At 38.7% G+C, this 27756-nt stretch overlaps 1 protein-coding gene across 6 annotated transcripts in view; it reads left to right on the top strand.

Moving 5' to 3' along the window:
• LOC145996589 (interleukin-1 receptor-associated kinase 4-like) overlaps positions 1–18275 on the top strand; it is a 44321-nt gene extending 26046 nt beyond the window's left edge. For all 6 annotated transcript variants that reach the window (XM_083133130.1, XM_083133128.1, XM_083133127.1 and 3 more), the window contains exons 6-9: positions 69–224; positions 2052–2207; positions 3024–3086; positions 15021–18275. In XM_083133130.1, coding sequence (XP_082989256.1) covers positions 69–224; positions 2052–2207; positions 3024–3086; positions 15021–15212 — 567 coding nt within the window. In that variant the 3' untranslated portion in view covers positions 15213–18275. The remainder of the gene's footprint in view (positions 1–68; positions 225–2051; positions 2208–3023; positions 3087–15020) is intronic.
• Positions 18276–27756: the final 9481 nt, after the last annotated feature.

The raw sequence follows: 27756 nt of genomic DNA, 5'->3' as shown, positions 1-27756 counted from the left end.
CATACTTTATCATTTGACGATCTGCAGATACTCCTTCACAATTATGCATTGTTATATTTTCTTTGCAGAATAGCACATCTCCTTTGCATTGGAAGCTGAGAACAAATGTAGCGAGAAAGACAGCGAGGGGAATAGTGCACCTCCACACAGCGTATGCAAAACCTCTCATTCACAGGGATGTCAAGAGTGCCAACATCTTGCTAGATGGGAACTTCGAGGCCAAGGTAATGCACCATTTTGTAATTTTGTGTGTGTGTGTGTGTGTGTGTTTTTTTTGTTTACCAATTCAGAAGGCTTCACCGAGTCCAATGCAAATTGTTTGACATGGCAATTTCACTCAAAAATTGAAGGATGGCACATTTCACTTTGTAACTCAAAAATGACCAAAAAGTCAGTGTTTTACACCTGAGCCCTTCAATTAATGAAACTTATTGGAATTGAAAACATCACTAAATGTGAAATCGAAAGTTGAATCTCTTAAGAGAATTCCACAGTATGAATATAAATTATTCAATGCTATTCTCAATAGTATAAACAAGATCAACACCTAATTCGACATTAGCTCAAGTAAAATTCAGCAATGAATTCATCTATCGGTTGGAATTTGAAAGAGGTGGTGATAGCACGTGTGACAAGAGACGTGGTGCGATTATAGCTTGTTGTTTATTCACAATAGAATTTTATAGTGAACGATGGGCAGTGCCTGTCATCCATCTTGTTGGATAGAAATTATACAACAGGCTATGCCCACTGTTTGTCCAGAAAAGGTTAATTGTCTTTCCAATATGCATTTCAAATCACAGTAAATCAGATCCTACTTAAAACTGTAAGTCTTGATTAATTGTCATGAATATAGTGAACCTTAAAATCATCTCATTTTTGAGGCAGAAGTTTCTGAGTAATTGCTTTCCAAATGTACAGTGATGCAAAAGAAAAATGAAAGCTCTTCTGAGAAGGGACATTTTGTTATCATCTCCCAAGAAACACAATTACATCAAGAACATTTAAATTGATTTGGCTTATTTTACTTCACTTTTATGCCTCTGTTGGCTAATCACAATGATGAGGATGAAAGGTGATAAGGTGCAATAGATGAAGGGACAAACACACGTGGAGAGAAAACAACAAAAGTTCCACAGAGGATTATACTGGCCTTGAGTCCAGATGCCAGAGCCTTACTGGTATGCATCAGTGCAGTCCAGGGTGTACCACGTGGAAGTGATGTAGACATGTGGGTGTTCTTAGAAAGGGTCACCCGTTACTCCCCCAAGGAGAAAATTTAAATTTTACAAAAGATTTTACTGGAGAGCTACTGCAGCCCTCACAATAAACCAACACTAATAACAACAATTCTAAAATGTAGTACTGATGGTGTCATACAACTGTTCATATTCATCTGCAGTTTGGGTTAATTGCTGTCATATAGTATTGGTCTTGAGTATTCTGAATTAACCTTCATCTTGATTAGATGAAATTGAAGATTTTATGCCCAGTTTTTCTGCAAAAGGGTATGTCGCAACCATTATGTGAAGCTTTTTTAAAAAAATGTGCTGGTATAACCAGTACTTAAAAGTTATTTATTAATAAACTCTCTTTGGTGCATGGAATACTCATGAATATAAGGTAAAATTGAATAGTCCAAATTGACATACTTCTTCCTGACAGTTTAGTGAACGTTTATCTCATCTAAAAAAAGGTAAACACATTAATTGTTATTGATTTGTGCACTATAGTAAAAAAAATAAACTTGAGAAAAGTTACTGCATTGTTCCAAAGTATGGACTTACAACGTTTAATATTCTGTGTCCAAAAATTCTGCACTGCTAGCATTGGTTTCGTTATCTGATGCCCTGATGTTAGAACTGCACGATGAAATTTTATAATCCAATTTTTGGACTGAATGAACAGGGTGGGATGATTATATGGTGACTGCAATTATGCTGTGAAATACGGTAGGTTAATTCAGAATACTTAAGAGTTACTTTTGTTAAAAAAAGAAAATGAGTTTTGTGTTTTTTTACTAGATTTATACTCTACATCTTTTCTTGTAGCTGGGGGATTTTGGACTGGTAAGACTCGGATCAAGTGCCCAGAGAAGCCAAAGCGTTGCACAGACAAACACAGTGGTCGGAACTTCGGCGTACATGGCATCGGAGGCATGGAGAGGAGATATTTCGGTTAAAATGGACACTTTTAGTTTCGGTGTGGTAAGTGATTTTTTTTTTTTTCTGGTCACAGCAGATTCTTTTTTTAAAATATAGGTCTTAATTTGAAAAAAACTTTAAAATTCTAAATTCTTTTACCATTTTCTTGCATTTAATTTACTGGCATTTGTAATACTTTAGTAGCTCTGTCTGCATATATTCTGTTTCAGAATATTTTCAGTTGTGTGTAAAGAGAATTATCTACAACAAATAGTTTACATATTCACGTAAGGAACCATTTGTTATGTAATTAGTGCGATGGCTAAGCTGATAACGATGCTGATTATCAGTATCGGAAAGTATTGTTTGGAATTCATTTACCGATACTAAATCAATTCCAAACAATACTTTCTGATACTGATACATCAGCTTCATTATCAGCTCAGCATCAGAAAGTATCGTTTGGAATTTATTTACTGATACTGGCGGATACATTTTCTGGCATTTTTGGTCTTTCACAATCTAATTATACTGGAAATTGTGGAAAGTTTAAACTTTCTTTTAATTTTATACCAGTTTTGTTTGTAAAACTAAATTTTGTGATTGCATAACATGCACTTAAATATTGTAATGTAATTTCTGAGTATTTTAAATGATGCATAAAATTGGAGTGGAATAGTTACCAATATTAATCAATATTTTTAACAACTTTTAATTGTTACAATTTTGAAGCTTCAATATCAGTGGTTATTGTTTCCAAGTGATCTTGGTGAAGTATGCACACGGTAATTCTTTTTCACAAGACTTAACTCATTATATTATTTTATCTGTCTGTTTTATATTTTTTCCACTTTTACTAACAGTAATGTACCCTTTCAGGTTTTACTTGAGCTGTTGACTGGGTTGCCTCCATTTGATGAGGAGAGAGAAGGCTGTGATTTGGTATGTATACTCTTTTCATGTGGCTTAATATTTGTAACGTTCAAGTTTGCAAGGTGCTTTTTATTTTGAAAGTCGTGACTGGGCTTGATCTTATATGCTACCTCAAAGGCCGTGGTTTGTATTTAGCACCTCGGTATGAACTTACAAAATCGATTAGGGGGAGGAGGTTATTGCCACGTTGTTCGCGGCACCTCAAAGTTTGCTACGAACTTCACAATTACTAATTTCAATTAGTGAAAAGGAGGGGGTAAACGCAAGAATGTTGTCGACTAGAAATTTATCCTGAAATTCAAAAAAGGGAGATATTGCAAAAACTTCCAAGATGCGTTACAGTAACCTTATTTGCAATCTAATATTATTCATCTCCACCAAAAACTACGACTACATGCAACTACAAATGCCTATTTCACTCTTCTTTTGGTATATTTTGACCACACAGTGATAAAGGGAAAATTTAGTTTGTATGAAGTCAAAAACTGATGTACAAATTTCAACAATTCAATGACATATTTTATTCGACAATTTAAATGTTCACAACAAGGAGTATACTCTTTTTACATTTACCACAACAAGATTTCGTTAATTAAATCATTAACAAAGTTCCCCGTAACATTAAGATAATATTGGTTAACTCCAATCACGTAACAAATTATGCCCCTTTCGACGTTGACTAGTTGATTAGAAACAATTTGTTTGAATCGTTTTTGTACCACATTTATCACTATACTTGTATTTGTTCTTCAAAAATGTTAAGCAACCATTTAACAAAAAAAAAAAATGGAAATGTTCAAAATTTTTCAACACAAGCAAATTTTGTGAAATCTTCAATTTTGTTATCTTACTTTAGTGTCTATGCTTCAATCATTTTTTAGAGACGAATATTAAATCCAATGATTTCAATATTTTAAAACAGTCATCATTATCATAGGTGTATAAACAGCAAAAAACCATGCCAAGAAATTGTGACAATTTCACATCAATTTTGTACGAGGTATTTTCCTAGATGCTCATTCAAAAATCAAGTATTTTAATCACTTTCCCATATTCGCCAATAATTGGCGGAATCCCAAAAAGGGGGGGGGGGGGGGGGAGAAAGGTGGAACGTCGTTGTTTAATGAACGTCGTCGCGATTAGTTAAGGTAACTATTTGCGACGTGTTCAAAAAAATGCTACAAGTCTTTTCGCAAAAATGACCAACCCACCACGAACGGCAATTATCAAACTGTATTGTATGGGCATTTTAAGACCACCATTTTACTTTCATCCATTTGTTCGAACTGTACTAGGTTCCTAACAAAACATGCGACGCACCATTAATTTTCCCACGTGTTGCACTAAAGTTACGTCTTTGGTATCAATTACAGTCATTTCTCTAGCAATCCCCTACGCATATATGTACTACATAAAACTGAACTTGTCCAGTAACAAATAGTTATTTGTAGCACTTTGAAGCAATCGTTACGAAAAATCGAGTAGTTTTTTTGTCGAGTAAAAAAATCGGCATTTTTTGTGTGTCACACTAATTCACCAATAACTACAAATTCACTTTCCTACCTTCGTTTTGTGCGTCGCAACTTATAGGTTCTGGCAGGGGACGACTTCCTTCACTCTTGGGTGTACGTGCCTCGTGGTGAGAAACCGAAGAACCTCACTCTCCCCTTTTCCATATCACCGGCAGCATACAAACTGTCAAATGCCGTGTTCCTTCCTATGCTCCAATTCTGCAACTAGCACCATACTCCAAACGTAGGTACCTCTATTTTAGCATTGAAGACTCTTGATTAAATGTTCTACGAATCTCTGCAATTCATCAGGAGTTTCTGAAGACGACGAAGTTCCAACTACGTATCACAAGATACATTTTTGCAGTGGAGCGCGAGAATTACGTGTATTGCCGTCACCAAGCACACGACGCAAATGTTCTGTGCTTGCGCACATACACACACAACTGCCTTCACTTCCTGCAACTTCCGAGCTACAGATGGCGTGATAACAACGAAAATATTTCGCAAAAAGTCGGTGCTGCCATCTGGCGGAAGATCAGGGAATTAACTGATAAGTAGTTTTTTATCGCCATTCTGAGCGGAGCAATTTCCAACACAAAGAGTTGGACGTTGTAAGATTTTGCAATGTGAATTGCAGTAAATCGTTACAAATTCTCCCCGGACTGGCAAAGAAAAAAAATCCCCACATGAGCATCTTTACAAATATCAAGCCTTTAAAGGTAGTAAGCACCCACATATATGATTAATTTAAATATTCAAGAAACCTTGGTTACATATATAAATATATACACACATTACAGAAAAGTTAATGGCGTATGTATAAGGTCCATCGAACCATTAATGACAATTCCAAAAAATGACTCGATACAAAAGTTTAAATTGACACTATTAACCTGTAGTAAATTATAAGGTTATAATTGCACATTGACATTGCAAGAATATATATATACAAAGATGATGTTGATCCTGAAAAAAAATTTGCGTAGAATATACATTGTTGTAGATCTATAGAATATATCCATTTTAGAATCATAATACTGAAAATGTAGTTGCATAAACGATGACTAGAAATATGATGTAAAAGATGTAATAATTCATATGTTGTCCCAAAAAATATGCCAGGATCGATTTGGCAAATGAGTTAGGCGAAAGTTTCCTCCGTAAAATACATGAAAAGAAAAATAACCTTAAATTAAAATATTGAATAGAAGAGCATATAGGAAAGAAAGAGGAAAGATTGAATGAAGAAGGAACAGTAACTGAATGAGCATCTTTACAAATTATCTAAAGTCAAAGTTAAGCTTATATGCAAAAAGCAAGTGAATATAAAGTTAAAGCCTCTTAGATGAAAAGGAAGCAATTGTGTTACCAATGAAAAAAATGCAATGTATGAAAATTGATTACCTGCAAATGGCAATTTTAAACCATATATTATAAGAAATGACATTATACTACATCAATATTATGAAAAAAAAATATATACATATATATATAAGACACAATAAATACACTGGTTTCATCATAAAGAATCCTTAGAAAATCTATACATTGTTTGGTTAACAGAGCATTAGATTTGCAAAAAAAATCATGTGTAATGATACATTAACAACAAGAACTTTCATATATCTGCTAAACATGATTTATATATTATATGTACACTCATAACAAAAATGGTTTCAAGGTTGCGTACGCATCCTGGAAATTCTTAGTCTACAAAAACTAGCTTTGTGGCCTGTTTTACAGCAGAATGAACAAATTGATGGCGTAGTAGTTCTATTTAATGGTGGTGGAGTATGCTCAACAAACAGTGAAGCTAAAGGAGCTTGGAGAGTCACGTCCGGAGAAGGAGGTGGATCACGAATATGATAGGGCTTAATATGAGAAATGTGGACCTTTCTTACAAAGACCTGAGTATCAGGATCGACTAGTAATACTGTAACTGGACCCAAAAATTTGAAAATCTGGGTAGGACCCGACCAACGTTCTTGTAATTTTGCTGAAACCTTTTGTAGAGCATTACTCTGTGGGAAAGTTCGAAAAAGAACCAAGTCACCAACTTTAAATGTAGATGCCTGTCGTTTAGGATCATACTTTGTCTTACGAGTATGCCATGCTTTCTGTAAATGGTGGTATGCTTGTGCCCAGCAATGTGCACGTTCAGAGGAAGGAGGACCAGCTAATTCTGAGTCAGTTTGAAGCTCCCAATGAAAATTCATCAGACCGTCAATATCGTGGCCGAATATTATTTGAGAGGGAGATGTCTGAATGCTATCGTGAACCGCGGTATTAAATGCAAAAGCAATAGCCTGAAGGTGAATATCCCATTTAGTGTGATCGTCGGAATGGTAACTGATGAGTGATGCCTTAAGGTTACGAATAAAACGTTCGGCTAAAGATGGATTCGGGTAATAGGCGCTTGTGTATATATGTTTGACTTGTGACTCAAATAGAAAGTTATTTAAAAGACGAGACTTAAAGTAGAAAGCATTATCAGAAACTAGTTCACAGGGTGCACCAAAGGTAAGAAACAAGGAGCGAAGTTTTTCAACCACTTGAATAGAGGTAGCAGAACAAATCGGATATAATGAAACCCGTTTCGAAAATGCATCCACTACTACCAAAATGAAATTATTTCCTCTGGAAGAACGGACTATGGGTCCCACAAGGTCTATATAAAGGCTACGCCAAGGGTGTCGAATAACTTCCGAAGACAGAAAGCCCGGAGGCTTACGAATCGCCAATTTAGCCTTCTGACAAACATCACAAGTTCGAATATATTGCTTAATGTCCTGACGACATGTGGGCCACCAATAGATAGAATTGATTTTTTTTGTACATTTATTTATGCCAAGGTGTGAACCACCACAAGGTGTGTCGTGATATTAACGACATATTAAATGCTGCAAAGACTGAGGAACAACAACCAATGACGAATTTGTACGAGACGGTTGCCATACCAAAAGATCTTGGTATAAGGCATAATATTTATCTGGTCGGCCTGACTTAAGTGTTTGGATGATAGGGATTAACTGGGTGTCCTTTTGTTGCAAATCAATAATATCTGTTTTGTTAAAAGGAATAATTTGAAGTTTTGGGGCTGCACAAGCCAGAGAAGTTATAGGTATTTGTGAAGATTGAAATTCCTCTGGACAAAACATACGGGAGAGGCAATCAGCTACTGGATTGAGACGGGAAGGAATGTGTTCAACAAGGTAAGAAAAGCGGGACAAATATAACAACCATCGACCGAATTTTCCATATTGTTCCGGGTGTCGAAGAAGCCATGATAAGGCCTGGTTGTCGGTCTGTAATGTAAAGGGTTTTGCCGTAAGGTATGTATCAAATTTCTTTAGATCAAAAACGATGGCGCAACATTCAGCCTCATAAATTGACTGGCGCCGTTCCAGGTCGGTACGCTTACGAGAAGCGAAGGCAATGGGTCGCAAGGAACCATCAGGCTCTCGTTGATTGAGGAGGATAGCCCCAAGTGCCAAGCTAGAAGCATCACACTGTAAGACAAACTCACGAGAGAAGTCTGGCAATGCCAACACAGTATGTTCCAGGAACACCCGTTTAAGTTTGTCAAATTGAATTTGATCGTCATGTGTCCAAACAAAGGTAACCCCCTTTTTCTTTTTGTCGGTCAAAAAACTAGTAATGTCTGCGTACGAAGGTATAAACTTAGCATAATACGCCAATAGTCCAAGGATACGTTAAAGAGCTTTCAAGTTCTTAGGGGGGGGGAGGTCTTGAATCGCGGAAATACGTGCAGGGTCCAAAATAAGCTGGCCCTCACGCAGAATATACCCGAGATATTTAACTTCCCTCTGCAACCATTTGGATTTGGACGGATTTACCATTAGACCCGCTTCACGTAAGGCTTGTAATACCAATTGAAGATGCTGAAGGTGAGTATTTTCATCAGGGCTGTAAATAAGCAAATCATCAGCATAATTTATTAAGAACTTATATTTGAATTTGCCCAAAATCTTATCTAAAGCACGTGTTAACAGCTGTGTGCCCAAATTTATTCCAAAAGGAACTCTAGTGTAACGGTATTGTCCGAAGGAGGTAACAAAAGATGTTAAATTTTTGCTTGGTTCGTCCAAACGAATTTGATGAAAACTTTTACATAAGTCTAGACATGAAAATACCCTTGCAGATTGTAAGTGCTGAAAAATGAGATCAATCTTAGGCTGGGGAAAATTGTCATAAGCTATTAATCGATTTAATTGCTTATAAGAGCAAACTAGACGATGTCCACCATCCTTCTTATCCACCAGGAAACATGGCAATGCATAAGCACTTGAACATTCTTCAATAATGTTTTGTGATAAAAGATCTTCAATTTGTGCACGTAACATGACTGTTTGCGCAGGATTCAACTGAAAAGGTTTTGTACGGAATGGTACATCAGTTATAATAGGGATGGAAACTGGGTCTAATTTGCATTCACCAACACGTTCTGAAGGGTTTCAGGAGCAGTAACGAAAGAAGACTCCAAAGGAGATAAAGGTGGAATATTTGTAACCTCCTTTACTTGATGTTTCCCGGTAAAGGAAATGGGTTCCTGAAAAACGGGAAATTTAAGAGTCGAGTTGGCAAAAGAAATACTAGCATGCGAATGCGATAAAAAATTAGCGCCCATAATAAGTGGAAACGGAAGAGCATCCGAAATCCAAAAATACCATTTCCAAGATAAGGTATTTATTTTGACAGAGAGACAAACACAAGAAGTCAAATTTAAAGGTTTACTATCCACAGTATGAAGCGTTTTTGTTATATCTTGGAGAATAGTGGGATGAACCTGAAGAGTGGATAAAAAGCCACTAGCAATTAAAGAAACAGAACTACCCGAATCGAGAAGCACACGGGAAGGAGTAGAATTTATCAGAGCTTGTATCACTGGCACCGACTATTCATTATGAAACGGATGATCCAAATGGATAATATCGGAACTTGAATTGCTTTGAGGAAGTGGTGTTATATCTGGTAGAGAAGAGGACAAGGTTAGAGGCGATTGAAGGGTGTCATTCAAACCAGAAGAAAAGAAAGATGATGACTGTACATCCAAAGATTTCGTAAGCGGTATATCTGAAGGTGAAACGTCGATGTCCGACTGGTAAGTAGATTGGGATGTTTCTTCTTCCTGGGCAAGGCCTGTCATTGCTGCTGTTGAATGTAACTCACCATAGGAACGTAGTTCCATCGACCAAATTTCTCTCGCCATCTGCATAAACTCCTGAACTGATCTAGGATGCTGATACCCGACTAAATGAAGGCGAGTAGAAGATTGTAGGCCCATGGTAATAGAATATAATAAACTGTCCTCAGACCAATCAATCGGTAAAATATGAAAGGCTTCGTAAACGTTACGCAGATAAGAAGAAAGAAATTCATTTGGGTGTTGACCACGTAACAAATATTTTTCTATTAATACTCTTACTGAAGTAGGAGAAACCAATCTATGCCAAACAACTCGAACAAACATAGGCCACGGAAATTTTTCCAATAAGGGCTCGTACCAGATTTCTTTAAATGGTCCCAAAGTTTTGGCAAAGGCAATGAAAAGTAAGGATTCAATATCCAAAAGCTGTAAATTAAGGGTTCTGTGTAGGATAAGCATAAACTGGAAAAGTAGTTCAGGATTTGAGCCATCAGTAAAAGGTAAATGCTGTAATAAATCCATTGCAGTGTTGTAACGAATCTGGTTTGTAAGAAAACTTTCATTTGCAGGTAATACCAATTCATTAAAGTTATTAATGGGAGGTGGATTAATAAATGGAGTAGGAGGAATCGTAACATAATGGGTTGAAGGAATATGATTAAATAGGGACTGTTGTGGATTGGTTGAAAGAGACCTGTTGAAATCGAAAAGGGTAGAATTCAAAGGGGTACAATGATTTTTATATTCAGCCAAAGGATGTAGTACTTGATAAAGCGGAGGACTAAAGATAACACAAATCAAAAGTAGTTGAAACTTCATATACAAAAAGGGTGTCTAACACAAGCAAAGGTGTCAAGGGAAAGGAGGGAAGAAATTAGTAATAAGACGTTACAAAATTTCAAGAGCAACAAATGAATTGCGAAATCCCCAAAAATTTTAACATTCAAAAGCAAAAAAAGAAATCTCTGACAACTTTCAAAATTCTATGTCTGTCCCCAAAATTTTTTTTTTAAACCATGCTCTGCTACCAGAAATTTTGTAACGTTCAAGTTTGCAAGGTGCTTTTTATTTTCAAAGTCGTGACTGGGCTTGATCTTATATGCTACCTCAAAGGCCGTGGTTTGTATTTAGCACCTCGGTATGAACTTACAAAATCGATTAGGGGGTGGAGGTTATTGCCACGTTGTTCGCAGCACCTCAAAGTTTGCTACGAACTTCACAATTACTAATTTCAATTAGTGAAAAGGAGGGGGGTAAACGCAAGAATGTTGTCAACTAGAAATTTATCCTGAAATTCAAAAAAGGGAGATATTGCAAAAACTTCCAAGATGCGTTACAGTAACCTTATTTGCAATCTAATATTATTCACCTCCACCAAAAACTACGACTACATGCAACTACAAATGCCTATTTCACTCTTCTTTTGGTATATTTTGACCACGCAGTGATAAAGGGAAAATTTAGTTTGTATGAAGTCAAAAACTGATGTACAAATTTCAACAATTCAATGACATATTTTATTCGACAATTTAAATGTTCACAACAAGGAGTATACTCTTTTTACATTTACCACAACAAGATTTCGTTAATTAAATCATTAACAAAGTTCCCCGTAACATTAAGATAATATTGGTTAACTCCAATCACGTAACAAATTACGCCCCTTTCGACGTTGACTAGTTGATTAGAAACAATTTGTTTGAATCGTTTTTGTACCACATTTATCACTATACTTGTATTTGTTCTTCAAAAATGTTAAGCAACCATTTAACAAAAAAAAAAAAAAAAAGGAAATGTTCAAAATTTGCAACACAAGCAAATTTTGTGAAATCTACAATTTTGTTATCTTACTTTAGTGTTTATGCTTCAATCATTTTTTAGAGACGAATATTAAATCCAATGATTTCAATATTTTAAAACACAGTCATCATTATCATAGGTGTATAAACAGCAAAAAACCATGCCAAGAAATTGTGACAATTTCACATCAATTTTGTACAAGGTATTTTCCTAGATGCTCATTCAAAAATCAAGTATTTTAATCACTTTGCCATATTCGCCAATAATTGGCGGAATCCCAAAAAGGGGGGGGGGGGGAGAAAGGTGGAACGTCGTTGTTTAATGAACGTCATCGCGATTAGTTAAGGTAACTATTTGCGACGTGTTCAAAAAAATGCTACAAGTCTTTTCGCAAAAATAACCTACCCACCATGAACGGCAATTATCAAACTGTATTGTATGGGCATTTTAAGACCACCATTTTACTTTCATCCATTTGTTCGAACTGTACTAGGTTCCTAACAAAACATGCGACGCACCATTAATTTTCCCACGTGTTGCACTAAAGTTACGTCTTTGGTATCAATTACAGTCGTTTCTCTAGCAATCCCCTACGCATATATGTACTACGTAAAACTGAACTTGTCCAGTAACAAATAGTTATTTGTAGCACTTTGAAGCAATCGTTACGAAAAATCGAGTAGTTTTTTTGTCGAGTAAAAAGATCGGCATTTTTTGTGTGTGTCAAACTAATTCACCAATAACTACAAATTCACTTTCCTACCTTCGTTTTGTGCGTCGCAACTTATAGGTTCTGGCAGGGGACGACTTCCTTCAGTCTTGGGTGTACGTGCCTCGTTGTGAGAAACCGAAGTATTTCACTCTCCCCTTTTCCATATCACCGGCAGCACACAAACTGTCAAATGCCGTGTTCCTTCCTATGCTCCAATTCTGCAACTAGCACCATACTCCAAACATAGGTACGTCTATTTTAGCATTGAAGACTCTTGATTAAATGTTCTACGAATCTCTGCAATTCATCAGGAGTTTCTGAAGACGACAAAGTTCCAACTTCGTATCACAAGATACATTTTTGCAGTGGAGCACGAGAATTACGTGTATTGCCGTCACCAAGCACACGACGCAAATGTTCTGTGCTTGCGCACATACACACACACAACTGCCTTCACTTCCTGCAACTTCCGAGCTACAGATGGCATGATAACAACGAAAATATTTCGCAAAAAGTTGGTGCTGCCATCTGGCGGAAGATCAGGGAATTAACTGATAAGTAGTTTTTTATCGCCATTCTGAGCGGAGCAATTTCCAACACAAAGAGTTGGACGTTGTAAGATTTTGCAATGTGAATTGCAGTAAATCGTTACATATTGTTCTAGTGTCTTGAAGCATAATCAAAGATCATCCAACCTAGGCTCACACACAGACCAAACAATGCTACTTTTTAAGTTACATTGACTATGCATAAGTGCCAATTTAAATTATCTTCATTGGACTTGGTAAATAGATAAAATAAGAAACAAGGGAGAAGAGAAATTAAATTGGCTTGTTTTTGTTGTTTTAAGTTCACTTTGTCCACAGATATTCTAATTGGGACTGGACCTTCAATTTAAGGTGGGATCTGAACCACTGTGCAATGTGCCTCCACCAAGTATCGAACCTGGGATCCCTTAATTACAAGGCAAGGTTACCACTACGCCATTGGTTGCAGGAGAAAGTAAAAAGTTTACACTTGCTTTAACGATGTTCAGTGTTGGCACTTTTTTATGACATGGCAAATGGGATGAAGTCAAGATACATTCTGGCATATCTTTGGATATTGATTAAGTGGGATGGAGCATGCATAGTTTAGGGTTGCTCACGTTCTCTGGCACAACAAAAATCACAGGGCATAGAGTCGAGTGATTCTATAGGCATGCAGAGCATTGATAAATCTGCATTTGCAGTATTAGTAAAGCCCCAAATAAAAATACAGTGGAACCCATATTTTACATTTTCGTACATTATACATTCAATCTTGATTGTTCTGACAGCAAAAAGTAAAAATTTCCTTTTACATTTTCCCTAATTTTAAAATTTTTCAGCTTGGTCCCCTGAAAAATGTGAAATGAAGATTCCACTATATAACCAATAATCTGTGATGTAACAGTCTTTGAGGGGCCAATGCCAACCTAACGACTCCCGGCCTCACTCCTACATGCCTTAGCAGAGGTGGGTGGGCTGCCGTGTGGTCAGCACGACGAACTGCAGTCCTTGTTGTAGGTTCCCATGACCATGTTCCGCTTCTCATTCATAGCTCCCCAATTTCTTCAGGATGGTGGGTGGCTGGCCACCAATCCCATACACGGGTCGAAATCTCAGGAGAAAAGTTGTAATGTTCACCCCCCCCCCCCCCAACCCCACCCCAGGAGTCTTGAACCAGCATGTAGCCCGAGCCCAAAGCCTGGCACCTTAAACTGAATGGGCATGGTGCGAGATAAATGACAATATGTAGTAGCATCATTGTGTTCACTTTAGCGAACTTTCAGACCAAAGCAACACATGTTGTTTGATGGCAAACCCCCCGTTAATAAAAGCAACCTTTTGATCGAAAGTAACATGACAAACTGTGTGTATTGCTTGTCGCTTGAACTAGGTCATCCTCTCGATAGCGGGCATCATGTCATCCACGTCTGTTTCTTGGTGTATGCAAAGTGACTGCTTGCTGTCACTTGTTGCTTCTGTAATAATCACCAGTAATATGTTTTGTGGTTGCTATTTTCAAGGATGTGCATTCCCACCGAAGTCAGTTGGCTATACTGTTCCTCATGGAAACAGTGAACACTTCTTTGAGCAGAAAGTACTATAAAAGCATCAATTGCTTTATGTCTTTAATGCTGACCTCTGTAGTGGAGTGGCAATCACAGCATGCTACAATGACAGCAGTCCTGGGTTTGAATTCCAGCATGGGTGTCCTTTGTGAGTGTTCCTTCATCAATTTCATCGTATCATCACTCAGCCTCATCTTTGTGAATTAGCCAAAGTGGCAGAAGTAAAAATAAACCAAATTTATCAATAAGGCCTTATGATGCCTATGTGACAGTCTGGACTTTCACTTAGGCATAATAGGAACAGCATTACAGTGGAACCTCGATTTTAAGTTTTTCAGGGAACCAGGCTGAATAAACTTAAAATGCAGGAAAATGTAAAATCGAGGGAAACATTATAATATTTTGCTGTGTTCATAATTCAATGTATAATGCAGTAATATGTAAAACTTGACAACATAAAAGCAGGGTTCCACTGTACTTAGTTCTAAATTCCTATTTGCTACATTCAAAATGCAGTCTGCAACTGTCTTGCATTATTTAAATCATGAAGTAGGCTCTTCAAAAACTTGGAAGTGATTTCATGTATCGTTTTGACAGGTAATTCTGAGTATTTTCCAAGGAATGCATTTATGAATGTAATTACTTTTATTGGCAGGTAACGCATGTTCAAGAAAAATGTGACGATGTGTCTATCATTCCATTGTTGGACACCAAAGCAGGGGATTGGGGAGAGGCACACATAGTAGCAGAACAACTTTACCTGTTGGCTCAGGACTGTCTGCAGGAGAAGAAGAGAAGGCCGATCATGGAGTCTGTGTTGTCGTCTCTAGAAGGTATCGGAAGCTAGTTGACCCAGATTAAAGCTAGATGTTTCTCTACGTGTAGCTGTAAGATTCGGTTGGTACTGGTCAATCAGCTATTGAAGTGAGTTTTCCAACTGTGATGGGTGTGTGTGTGCCAGGAAGCAGAACTTTGATCATGCTTGTGTGGTCGAAACTCTGTAGTTTTGAATGCACTCAAAATTGTTCAACTCTGTCCCTGTTTTGAGCAACAACAACAATAATCCTGCCATACATCGTAACGATTCAAGGCCTCTTCCGTAACTATACTTTGAGGTTTTGTTACCATGTGGCTTCAAAGCCAGGTGTTGTTTTGCAACCCAGGCAAAGTTTTACACCATTTTTGAAATATTTTTGTGAACCTGTAATAGTGAGAAATTTCATTCCATGATATTCAGGGTGAAGATTTAATGAGGTTAAGGGAGATTTCACACCAAAGCGACTGGCGACAACCGACATGAGAGTTTCACACTGAAGTGACACTTGTTTGTTTTTCTCCTCAGTTCGCATGATGATACAGATATTGCACTAATAGTTAATACCCAAATAAAATGTAAGAAGAGACATTGCTATATGTAAATCATGTAAAATTTTGTGCAAGTTATCAAAACTCATAGGATAGGCATGTTGCCCGTGAGAAAAAGAAATCATATGCACTGACCTCAAACTGTATAGGTTAATGTTTCCAGCCTGGATAAAGCGAAGACCTAAACACTAGAGCAGTGTTTCTCAACCTTTGTGGTCCAGTAAATTCTTTATTTAAAAGTAAATGCCCGAATCCCAAGAATTTTCATCGTAAATACACTTTCCAGCATTTAAGTATTTAAAATTTTATACATGAATTAACATTTTTCCTTGAAATTAAATATTGGTAAATAAATTCTGGCATAATCATGAAGAGTATTAATAGTTTTACTACATGTAGATTTGTTGACAAATATAAAAATATGGATGACAAAGCGGTAACATTGTCTCCTTATAATTAGTGATCCTTGGTTTCATACCCAGTGGAGGCACATAGTGGTGTAGGTCCAGTCTTGATTAGTCTATTTGTGTATAAAATGGACTTGAATAACAAAAACTCAAAACTCAAATATGAAATTAGGCTGTTATTTGTCAACCACTCCTAGCAGAACTGTTCACAGCCCAGTATAGTTGATACAAGGGCCCGCCCGGTACCATGCTGTGACAGTTGAGAAACACTGCACTAGAGTACATACCCACTTTGACTGATATCTTTTGGACTAATGTTCCTCTATATGCTGATTGTTTCAAACAAAAGCAGTCACCTAAATGGCCAAAACACAGGCTCTTTATATGATGACTCGCGTACTTTCGACGTGGCCTTTGGCCACGTCTTGTACGCTCGCATGCATGACCTTCGGCCACGTTGTGGTCGCAATCATGTTATAGATGGGGTTCTTCATAGATCTTAATGACTTTGAAAATGTCTGCATGTTGTATTGGATGATGGAGAACATATGTATAAGTTTGAAAAGTTTAGAAAGTAACTTTATGTGTGTATCGGATCTAATAAGGTACAAATATTCAAACTATTATTGTCTATTTTCATCATAATGAACTGAGTAAGTAATAACCGTTTCAAGATAATTAGTTGGATGTTTTGCATTTACGAATTAAATTGCGACACTAAATTGAACATGTTATATTTACTTCTTTTGTCATTTTCACATTTTTGAACGTAATTGAATAATAACTGTTTTCCTTCATTCCCCTCTTTTGCCTACCTTGCCTCTGTAATAAATTCTGATGCTCGCATTTTGAAATTCGAAGAGTCTAGCATAATTCCCTTACAGTAGTTTTCGGGGTGAAAATAAACATTCTTTAAGTTCCCTAGCAATGTCCGTTTCCATGGACAACAACAGGCACGGCAAGCTCTAAGGAATTGCATTTCATTATACCCTCTAAACATTTAGTTAAAACAAGCATGATGTAGATTTTTACGCATTGAGTATAACAATATATACGTAATTGTATCTGGGCTGAAACTCCTTATTATGTAGATGTCACCCTTGTTTCAGGCACCTTTTCAAAGTCATGAGTTCATTCATCTATGTGCTATTGATCTGTGAGAAATATAATGTAGCTAGACAATTAAGAATTGAAGGAAACGATGTGTGTTGCAAAAAATGTCCGTGGCAACGGTTGCTAAGGACATGAGAAAAGGGCATTTTCACCCTTAAGGACGGGCGGATTGAGCGATTTTTTAATTTTCTCGGCCTTTTGGGACGATTTCATGGGGGGTCGTAATCGGGCATTTTTCGCCTCCGGGGCTTCCTTGATGGAGAACATTTATGTCAGTGAGTCAGTGGGATTGGGGCTATATATATATTGGATGAAAGCTAATTACAGCCGATAACTGCACCAACAAACTCAATAAAGCCAAAAGAATGTTCTGTTTAAATCTTAAAACATTGTACATGTCAATACTTTATTATATCAAAAAATTAGAGGTTCAAACATTTTCTAAGGCCTCCGATTGAGTTCTTTTCTAGAGCTTAAATATAGCTTGGGATGAAGCATTCACTGCGCATACGCAAACAAACTGAGTTGATTGATTGATTAAATTGGTGTTTTAAGTCCACTTTATGCACAGTAAGGCTATCGGGACTGGACCTACAGTTTAAAGTAGGATCCGAACTACTATGTGCCTCCACTGGGAATCAAACCTGGGACCCCTTGATTACAAGGCAACAAAGCTACCACTGCACCATCGGAGAGGCCCCACAAACAAACTGAGGTGACACGATGCATGGTATTGAGAAAACAGCCTTGTCCAAGTGACACGCAATTGACAAACTACACGTGCAGCTTGTCACCTGTCGCGTGTTGCTTGTCGTTTCAGTGTGAAATCTCCATAAGAGTTTAAGATGAACTTAAATACATTTTTTTTATGTGACATTCTGTTGCCTTGTAAACCTGAAAAATGTTATATTTTTTAATAGAGCTTTCTCTTTTATATTCGTTATTGGAGTTTTATATTTGAAAGTTGAAACTGTAAATATTTTCTGATGTACATTGCATATACATTAATATATATTTGACTGACATGACTTTTGTTATTTAGTGTTGCTTTCCTGACACTTTTGGCTATTTGTGATGACGAGAATGAGTGATGATGATATAATGAAAGTGATGAAGAGGTGCTCACAAGGAAGACTGAAGCCCATGCCAACTTTCAAACTCATCCTGGTGTATTGTACTGTGTCTAACCACTCTACTGTGGAGGTTGGCAAATACAGTGGAACCCTTATTTTACGTTCCCGGATTTTACATTTTCCTGCATTATACAGTCAAAGATGAAAATCCCAACATTGTAAAATGCTATAAAATTTTCCTCGATTTCACATTATTGTGTATTTTCATTTTTTTCTTTCATCTTGGTGCCCTGAAAAATGTAAAATCAAGATTCCACTGTATATATCTTTAGTAAATTGCTACTATTTTGCAAATTAGTGTGTTGTATCTAACTAGGGTACACAATGTGAAAGAGAATGTGCCAATCTTCTTAACATGAGGACCTTAGCTTTTGATATCTTAAGAGACACGTCTTCATTCAAGATACTTTTATTTTTAGACTGTTCCAGAGTGAAGTTCATGTATAATGGCTGCTTATTTAGTTCCAAACTTCATGTACGTTTGGTATTTTTAAGGTGGTAGTAGACTGTAGCATGCGTGTTTGAAATCGGTGCAACAATAGGAACTGGCATTAATTGTTTCCACATGCTGTGCAAATATCCCAAATCCCTTTGCTATGCCCTTGTAAATTTCTGGAACATTTAAACATTCAAAGAAACTTGTATACTACTGTAATGTTATTTCTTAATTTTCATATTTCTCGATAATGTCATAATCATAGTTGAAAAATTCACTTGCATGTAACAACCTATTAACGAACTACTATCAACTATTGACAAAATAACCAATCCAGTTACCAGTGCACTACATGGATCTTTTTCCGAAGGTTAAGAATAACATTTTTGAAGAGTGGCACATATGGTGCAAAATGAAAAGATTCTCTCGGGCTATCAACCAGGTGAGTTGTGGAAAAGATTCCAAGCTTTCAAGAGCTAATGTCACTCTCATCTTCAGGGTAGAAGTGCATTCCTGAGCATCAACCCTGTGTATATATGTTCATGCATGGTATATACCGGTGAAGATAGTGGACCAATCAAGTGCCGTGTCTGCTGCATCTGTGCTTCTGGTTGACTAGAATGGACTCTGCCACCATATAGCAGCCAAATACAACTTTTACTCACTATGGAGAGAGACTAGCAGCCAGAGACAACCCTTACTCACTATGGTAACTAACTAACTATGGTGACTAGTTGCTCTAGCAGCCAGAAACAACCTTTACTCACTATGTAGGGTGACCAGACGTCCTCTTTTATCCGGACATGTCCTCCTTTTTAGGTGTCTGGGCAGATTTTTTAGAAATCGGCAAATGTCCTCCTTTTTTGGAAAGAGTGTGGCTTCGACCGTAGCAAATATTCTGCATAGAGAATGTTTCCACACATAATGACATTCATATCACTTGGGGTGCGCTAAGAATTAGAGCATATCTCACCTAGCATCTGGGAGCTAAACATGATCAATTTCCCTACTGAGTCATTAGTAGAGGTGTACGGGATCCAGAAAAATCGGTACCGGGATCAGTAAATAAAATTTCCCGTCCCAATCCCGACTTCGGGAAATTTTTTTGCAGACATTTCGGGATCCAGAGCAGTTCGGAACTTCCTAATGGTCATTTTAAAAAGTGGTTAGTTTTTGATGTTTTCTGCATTGTAAGTGTCTCAGAAATAAAAAAAAAAAAGATGACGTAAAATTCACGATTTCCACAGCGTCCGGAAATTTTTATCATTTCTCGTTCCTGAGAATTTCCCCGACTTGGAAATTGTGGATTTTTCCCATCCCTAATGTCGGGATTTAAAAAAATAATCCCCGTCCGATGAAAAAAAGTTCTGTCACACACCTAGTCATTAGTACGTATTATTCTATTTTAAGTCGTTGCTTCGCGCCCGACCCTGTGGCCGAGTGGTTAGCACATCGCGCTGCGATGCCAAGGGTCCCGGGTTCGAATCCCGGTCAGGCTTGGTTGTTTGTGAATGTTTATTCATCAATTTCATCATTTCATCACTCATCCCCATTTTCGCAAATTAGCCAAGAGGCACAAAACGCGAAGTAAAATAAACTAAATCAAATCAATAAGTCGTTGCTTCGCAATCTGAGACTGTGAAACATGTAATTTGAGCAGTTCCCTATTGATTGACTGATATGGTTTATTTTAATTGGCTTTTCTGCCACTTTTGGCTAATTGTGAATATGAGGATGAGCAATGATATGATGATTTTGATGAAGGACACTCACAAAGAACACCCATGCCCAGGATGGGATTTGAACCCAGGACCTCTGTCGTTGTGGCATGGTGTGATAACTACTCTGCCACAGAGGTCAGCCAGTTCATTTTCGAGTTATATATACGCGATACAGAAACAAGTAGTGCAAATTTTGACTATAAATACATATTTATTTATATGAAATAACGAAACGAAAGTGTAAATTCATCAATGATCTTGCAAGTAAATATCCAGCTTTTAAAAGGTGGAAGAAACAAATATGAGGTAAAGTGTAAGGTGGCTGTCACTTTGCCTGCTGTTGAAAGAGTGCTAGAAATGTTAGTGGCATTAAAATCATATTTCCCTACCCAATCTAAACTACCTAAAATGTAAATTCTGTTTTTGGAAATAAGTTAAAGCGAAGCTTACTTGTGTAGATGGCTAGGGATGCGAGTGCAGAACGTGTAGACGATTTAAGCTTGTTACATTTGCATTCACTTATGGGGATATTGCATTCTAATATCCAAGAATTGTAAAAAGATTAAAATTCTGTGCTTCAAACTATAGATATTCTTAGTTATGATTGTCATGTGTTAAATAATAGATTAGGAGATTGCTTTCGTTGCTTAAAGGTAAGAGGAAATTATTTAAAAAATCATCAGAATTATATGAGAGCAAACCTTGGTATGGATATTTTATATATTGATGAAATTACGAGTAATGGCAAATGAGTTGCCATTTCTTGCTTTGTCCTCTTTTTTATGACTTTGTCCTCCTTTTTCACCATGCTCTGTCCTCTTTTTTACATGCATGTGTCTGGTCACCCTATCACTATGGTGACTCTAGCCTCTCTAACAGCCAGAGACAACCTTCACTCACTATGATGACTCTAGCAGCTGGAAACAACCCTTACTCACTATGACTCTAGCCCCTCTAGCAGCCGAAGACAACCCTTACTCACTATGGTGACTAGTTGTTGTAACAGAAAGAGACAACCCTTACTAACTATGGTGACTAATTGCTCTAGCAGCCAGAGACGACCCTTACTCACTATGCTGACTAGTCGCTTTAGCAGCCAGAGACAAAACTTACTCACTATGGTGACTAGCCATCCTTAGCACCCAGAGAACAACCACCCTTACTCACTATGGAGACTCTAAAAGTCATAGACCACTCTTACTCACTACGGTAGCTAGCTGCTATAACAGCCAGAAACAACCCTTACTCACTATGGTGACTCTAGCCTCTCTAACAGCCAGAGACAACCTTCATTCACTATGGTAACTCTAGCCACTCTAGCAGCCGGAAACAACCCTTACTCACTATGATGACTCTAGCCCCTCTAGCAGCCGAAGACAACCCTTACGCACTATGATGACTAGTTGTTCTAGCAGAAAGAGACAACCCTTACAAACTATGGTGACTAGTTGCTCTAGCAGCCAGAAACAACCCTTACTCACTATGGTGACTCTAGCCTCTCTAACAGCCAGAGACAACCTTCACTCACTATGGTGACTCTAGCCACCCTAGTAGCTGGAAACAACCCTTACTCACTATGATGACTCTAGCCCCTCTAGCAGCCGAAAACAACCCTTACTCACTATGATGACTAGTTGTTCTAGCAGAAAGAGACAACCCTTACTAACTATGGTGACTAGTTGCTCTAGCAGCCAGAAACAACCCTTACTCACTATGATGACTCTAAACTCTCTAACAGCCAGAGACAACCTTCGCTCACTATGGTGACTCTAGCCACTCTAGCAGCCGGAAACAACCCTTACTCACTATGATGACTCTAGCCCCTCTAGCAGCCGAAGACAACCCTTACTCACTATGATGACTAGTTGTTCTAGCAGAAAGAGACAACCCTTACAAACTATGGTGACTAGTTGCTCTAGCAGCCAGAAACAACCCTTACTCACTATGGTGACTCTAGCCTCTCTAACAGCCAGAGACAACCTTCACTCACTATGGTGACTGCCCCTCTAGCAGCCAAAGACAACCCTTACTCACTATGGTGACTAGTTGTTCTAGCAGAAAGAGACAACCCTTACTAACTATGGTGACTAGTTGCTCTAGCAGCCAGAAACAACCCTTTCTCACTATGGTGACTCTAGCCTCTATAACAGCCAGAGACAACCTTCACTCACTATGGTGACTCTAGCCCCTCTAGCAGCCAAAGACAACCCTTACTCACTATGGTGACTATTTGTTCTAGCAGAAAGAGACAACCCTTACTAAATATGGTGACTAGTTGCTCTAGCAGCCAGAGACAACCTTCACTCACTATGGTGACTCTAGCAGCCGGAAACAACCCTTACTCACTATCATGACTCTAGTCCCTCTAACAGTCATAGACCACTCTTACTCACTACGGTAGCTAGCTGCTATAACAGCCAGAAACAACCCTTACTCACTATGGTGACTCTAGCCTCTCTTACAGCCAGAGACAACCTTCATTCAATCCATTAAATTAGGTACACACAGGAGATGTACCTCTACACTGGGAGGAACCAGGCAACATCGACGTCTATAGTGTTTCAAAGGCAACAGATCACGTTGCAGTAGCACTTGCAGAGACGATTTCACACAGGTAAAACAGCGCCAGCGAAAATGCGGGGGATAGTAACCTTCATTCACTATGGTAACTCTAGCCACTCTAACAGCCAGAGACAACCTTCACTCACTATGGTGACTCTTGCCCCTCTAGCAGCCAAAGACAACCCTTACTCACTATGGTGACTAGTTGTTCTAGCAGAAAGAGACAACCCTTACTAAATATGGTGATTAGTTGCTCTAGCAGCCAGAAACAACCCTTACTCACTATGGTGACTCTAGCCTCTCTAACAGCCAGAGACAACCTTCACTCACCATGGTGACTCTAGCCACTCTAGCAGCCAGAAACAACCCTTACTCACTATGATGACTCTAGCCCCTCTAGCAGCCGAAGACAACGCTTACTCACTATGGTGACTAATTACTCTAGCAGCCAGAAACAACCCCTACTCACTATGATGACTAGCCACTCTAGCAGCCAGAGACAACCCTTACTCACTATGGTGTCTAGTCATTTAGCAGCCAGAGACAAAGCTTACTAAGGTGACTCTAGCCATCTTTAGCACCCAAAGAACAACCACCCTTACTCACTATGGAGACCCTAACAGTCAGAGACCACTCTTACTCACTACGGTAGGTAGCTGCTATAACAGGCAGAAACAACCCTTACTCACTATGGTGACTCTAGCCTCTCTAACAGCCAGAAACAACCCTTACTCACTATGATGACTCTAGCCCCTCTAGCAGCCGAAGACAACCCTTACTCACTATGGTGACTAGTTGTTCTAGCAGAAAGAGACAACACTTACTCACTATGGTGACTCTAGCAGCCGGAAACAACCCTTACTCACTATGATGACTCTAGTCCCTCTAACAGTCATAGACCACTCTTACTCACTACGGTAGCTAGCTGCTATAACAGCCAGAAACAACCCTTATTCACTATGGTGACTCTAGCCTCTCTAACAGCCAGAGACAACCTTCATTCAATCCATTAAATTAGGCACACACAGGAGATGTACCTCTACACTGGGAGGAACCAGGCAACGTCGACGTCTATAGTGTTTCAAAGGCAACAGATCACGTTGCAGTAGCACTTGCAGAGAGGATTTCACACAGGTAAAACAGCGCCAGCGAAAATGCGTGGGATAGTAACCTTCATTCACTATGGTAACTCTAGCCACTCTAACAGCCAGAGACAACCTTCACTCACTATGGTGACTCTTGCCCCTCTAGCAGCCAAAGACAACCCTTACTCACTATGGTGACTAGTTGTTCTAGCAGAAAGAGACAACCCTTACTAAATACGGTGATTAGTTGCTCTAGCAGCCAGAAACAACCCTTACTCACTATGGTGACTCTAGCCTCTCTAACAGCCAGAGACAACCTTCACTCACCATGGTGACTCTAGCCACTCTAGCAGCCAGAAACAACCCTTACTCACTATGATGACTCTAGCCCGTCTAGCAGCCGAAGACAACGCTTACTCACTATGGTGACTAATTGCTCTAGCAGCCAGAAACAACCCCTACTCACTATGATGACTAGCCACTCTAGCAGCCGGAAACAACCCTTACTCACTATGGTGACTAGCCATCCTTAGCACCAAGAGAACAACCACCCTTACTCACTATGGAGACTCTAACAGTCATAGACAACTCTTACTCACTACGGTAGCTAGCTGCTATAACAGCCAGAAACAACCCTTACTCACTATGGTGACTCTAGCCTCTCTAACAGCCAGAAACAACCCTTACTCACTATGATGACTCTAGCCCCTCTAGCAGCCAAAGACAACCCTTACTCACTATGGTGACTAGTTGTTCTGGCAGAAAGAGACAACCCTTACTAACTATGGTGACTAATTGCTCTAGCAGCCAGAGACGACCCTTACTCACTATGGTGACTACAGCTAGATACAAAACTTACTCACTATGGTGACTAGCCATCCTTAGCACCCAGAGAACAACCACCCTTACTCACTATGGAGACTCTAACAGTCATAGACCACTCTTACTCACTACGGTAGCTAGCTGCTATAACAGCCAGAAACAACCCTTACTCACTATGGTGACTCTAGCCTCTCTAACAGCCAGAGACAACCCTTACTCACTATGGTGAATCTAGCCACTCTAGCAGCCAGAAACAACCCTTACTCACTATGGTGAGTCTAGCCACTCTAGCAGCCGGAAACAACCCTTATTCACTATGATGACTCTAGCCCCTCTAGCAGCCAGAGACAAAACTTACTCACCATGGTGACTAGCCATCCTTAGCACCCAGAGAACAACCACCCTTACTCACTATGGAGACCCTAACAGTCATAGACCACTCTTACTACGGTAGCTATCTGCTATAACAGCCAGAAACAACCCTTACTCACTATGGTGAATCTAGCTACTCTAGCAGCCGGAAACAACCCTTACTCACTATGGTGAGTCTAGCCACTCTAGCAGCCAGAAACAACCCTTACTCACTATGGTGACTCTAGCCTCTCTAGCAGCCGAAGACAACTCTTACTCACTATGGTGACTAGTTGTTCTAGCAGCCAGAGACAACTCTTACTCAGTATGATGACTCTAGCGTCTCTAGCAGCCAGAGACAACCCTTACTCACTATGGTGACTAGTCATTTAGCAGCCAGAGACAAAGCTTACTAAGGTGACTCTAGCCATCTTTAGCACCCAAAGAACAACCACCCTTACTCACTATGGAGACCCTAACAGTCAGAGACCACCCTTACTCACTATGGTGGCTAGCTGCTGTTACCTGCCTACGTAACAGAGGGGATCAACAACGCTCTGAGCTCAGGAGGAAACCTACCCTTCCCTAAAGTATATCCCTCTCAATATAAATACCCAATACCCTAACAGCCTGGTTCCCTGAAAAACTTAAAATCGAGGTTCCACTGTAATGCTGTTCCAGGCTGTCACATAGGCATCTTGAGGCCTTATTGATAAATTTGGTTTATTTTGAAAAATGTACTCTTTTTCAGAAAGCAAAAACTTGTGAATAAGTGTTGTCTCTGGCTGTTAGAGGCACTAGACTCACCATAGTGAGTAAGGGTTGTTTCCGGTGTTAGAGTTGCCAGAGTCACCATAGTGAGTAAGGGTTGTCTCTGGCTGTTAGATGCTAGAGTCACCATAGTGAGTAAGTGTTGTTTCTGGTTGTTAGAGCATTGCTACATCCTCGTTCTCTCGTCGGTGACTTAGCTTTGTGTATGCCTTCCGGCTGTGGTAGATATCGTATGATTCTCTGAGCTGTCCCACCCAATAAGTAAGGTAATAAGGGAGGGGTTAAGCCATATGGCCTTCTGGTTGGCTGCTGGGCTCCTCCTTCCTGGCTGACTGCTGGGCTCCTCCCTCTTGGATGGTCTGCTAGGCTCCTCCTTCCTGGCTAAACTGCTAGGCTCCTCCTCCTTGGATGGTATGCTGTGCTCACCTGGGTCATCTTCTCAATGGCAGGCATCATGTCACCCAGGTCTGTTTCTTGACTTATGCAAGTGACTGCTTGCTGTCACTTGTTGCTTCTGTAATAATCACTAGTATATGCCCTGTGATTAAATTATCAAGGATGTGCATTCCCACTGAAGTCAGTTGGCTATACTGTTCCTCATAGAAACAGTGAACACTTCTTTCAGCAGAAAGTACTATAAAAGTATCAATCTCTAATGGCTGCCAGCAAAGAGTTCTAACAGGCTGAGCACTGCCAATCTCGTAATACTTCAATGAGCAAGATTGATAGATGCTTGTTCTCAAACAACTCTCACCTTTATAACTGCTTCTATTCATATATCTAATGGATAAAAGCAAGGAGGGCCAAAAGGGCTAAGTAAAAATCAAAGAAGGTAAAAGGAAACACTCACCGGACAGTAGAAAAATTCAAAATTTTCGCTAATTTCATAGCATCATTGGTGTGAGAAGAAATAGACGGAACCAGTTGGCCCTGATATAGGGGTATGGAAAGGTGACGGTTCAAGTAACACTTATCACAAAGTTTGTCTTGCTATGAGGTTTATGCTCAAAGTTAAAAAAAAAATAAGCATTTGTTCCCACAATAGCAATAACGACTCAACATGCACATTAAAATTAATACCTACACACATTGACTAGCCTACTGTTCTACTCTACTACATTTGTTAATCGTAACACGTATGTTCATTGGACTAGATATTTATTGAACATAGACGGATGATTGTATTCAATTGAGACATGTATAAAATTTATGAAGTCAACTTTCATTTAGCATTTTTACACAGTGACTGATTTATCAATAATGGTGTCATAACTAGGTAATATCTCGTTAAAATCTTTGGAGTGTACACTCGTACATCAAATTGACATTTACTGTACATGCAATAAAATATCATGCATAAAAATATGATTCATAAAAAATCAGTTGGGCTCAAAACCTTGCATTTTGTGCTACTTATTCTGCCTTATAAATTAGATGCTCAATTGGATTGGTTAGATTTATTTCTCCAAATAGCAACCAACAATTATCGTTTTCTTTCAACACAATGTAATTTATTTTTCTCGAAGCAAGTACTTCTACCAAAATCAGTTTGAACATTAACAGTTTGCAATTTCAAATGGTCAAGCTGGGAAACCTTTATCTATGCCACACTCATTCATAATAAA

Source organism: Lepisma saccharinum, chromosome 12, assembly GCF_977018435.1.
Source record: "Lepisma saccharinum chromosome 12, izLepSacc3.1, whole genome shotgun sequence".
In the NCBI taxonomy this organism is placed as follows: Eukaryota; Metazoa; Arthropoda; class Insecta; order Zygentoma; family Lepismatidae; genus Lepisma; species Lepisma saccharinum.
This window is presented reverse-complemented; position numbering and strand designations above follow the sequence as displayed.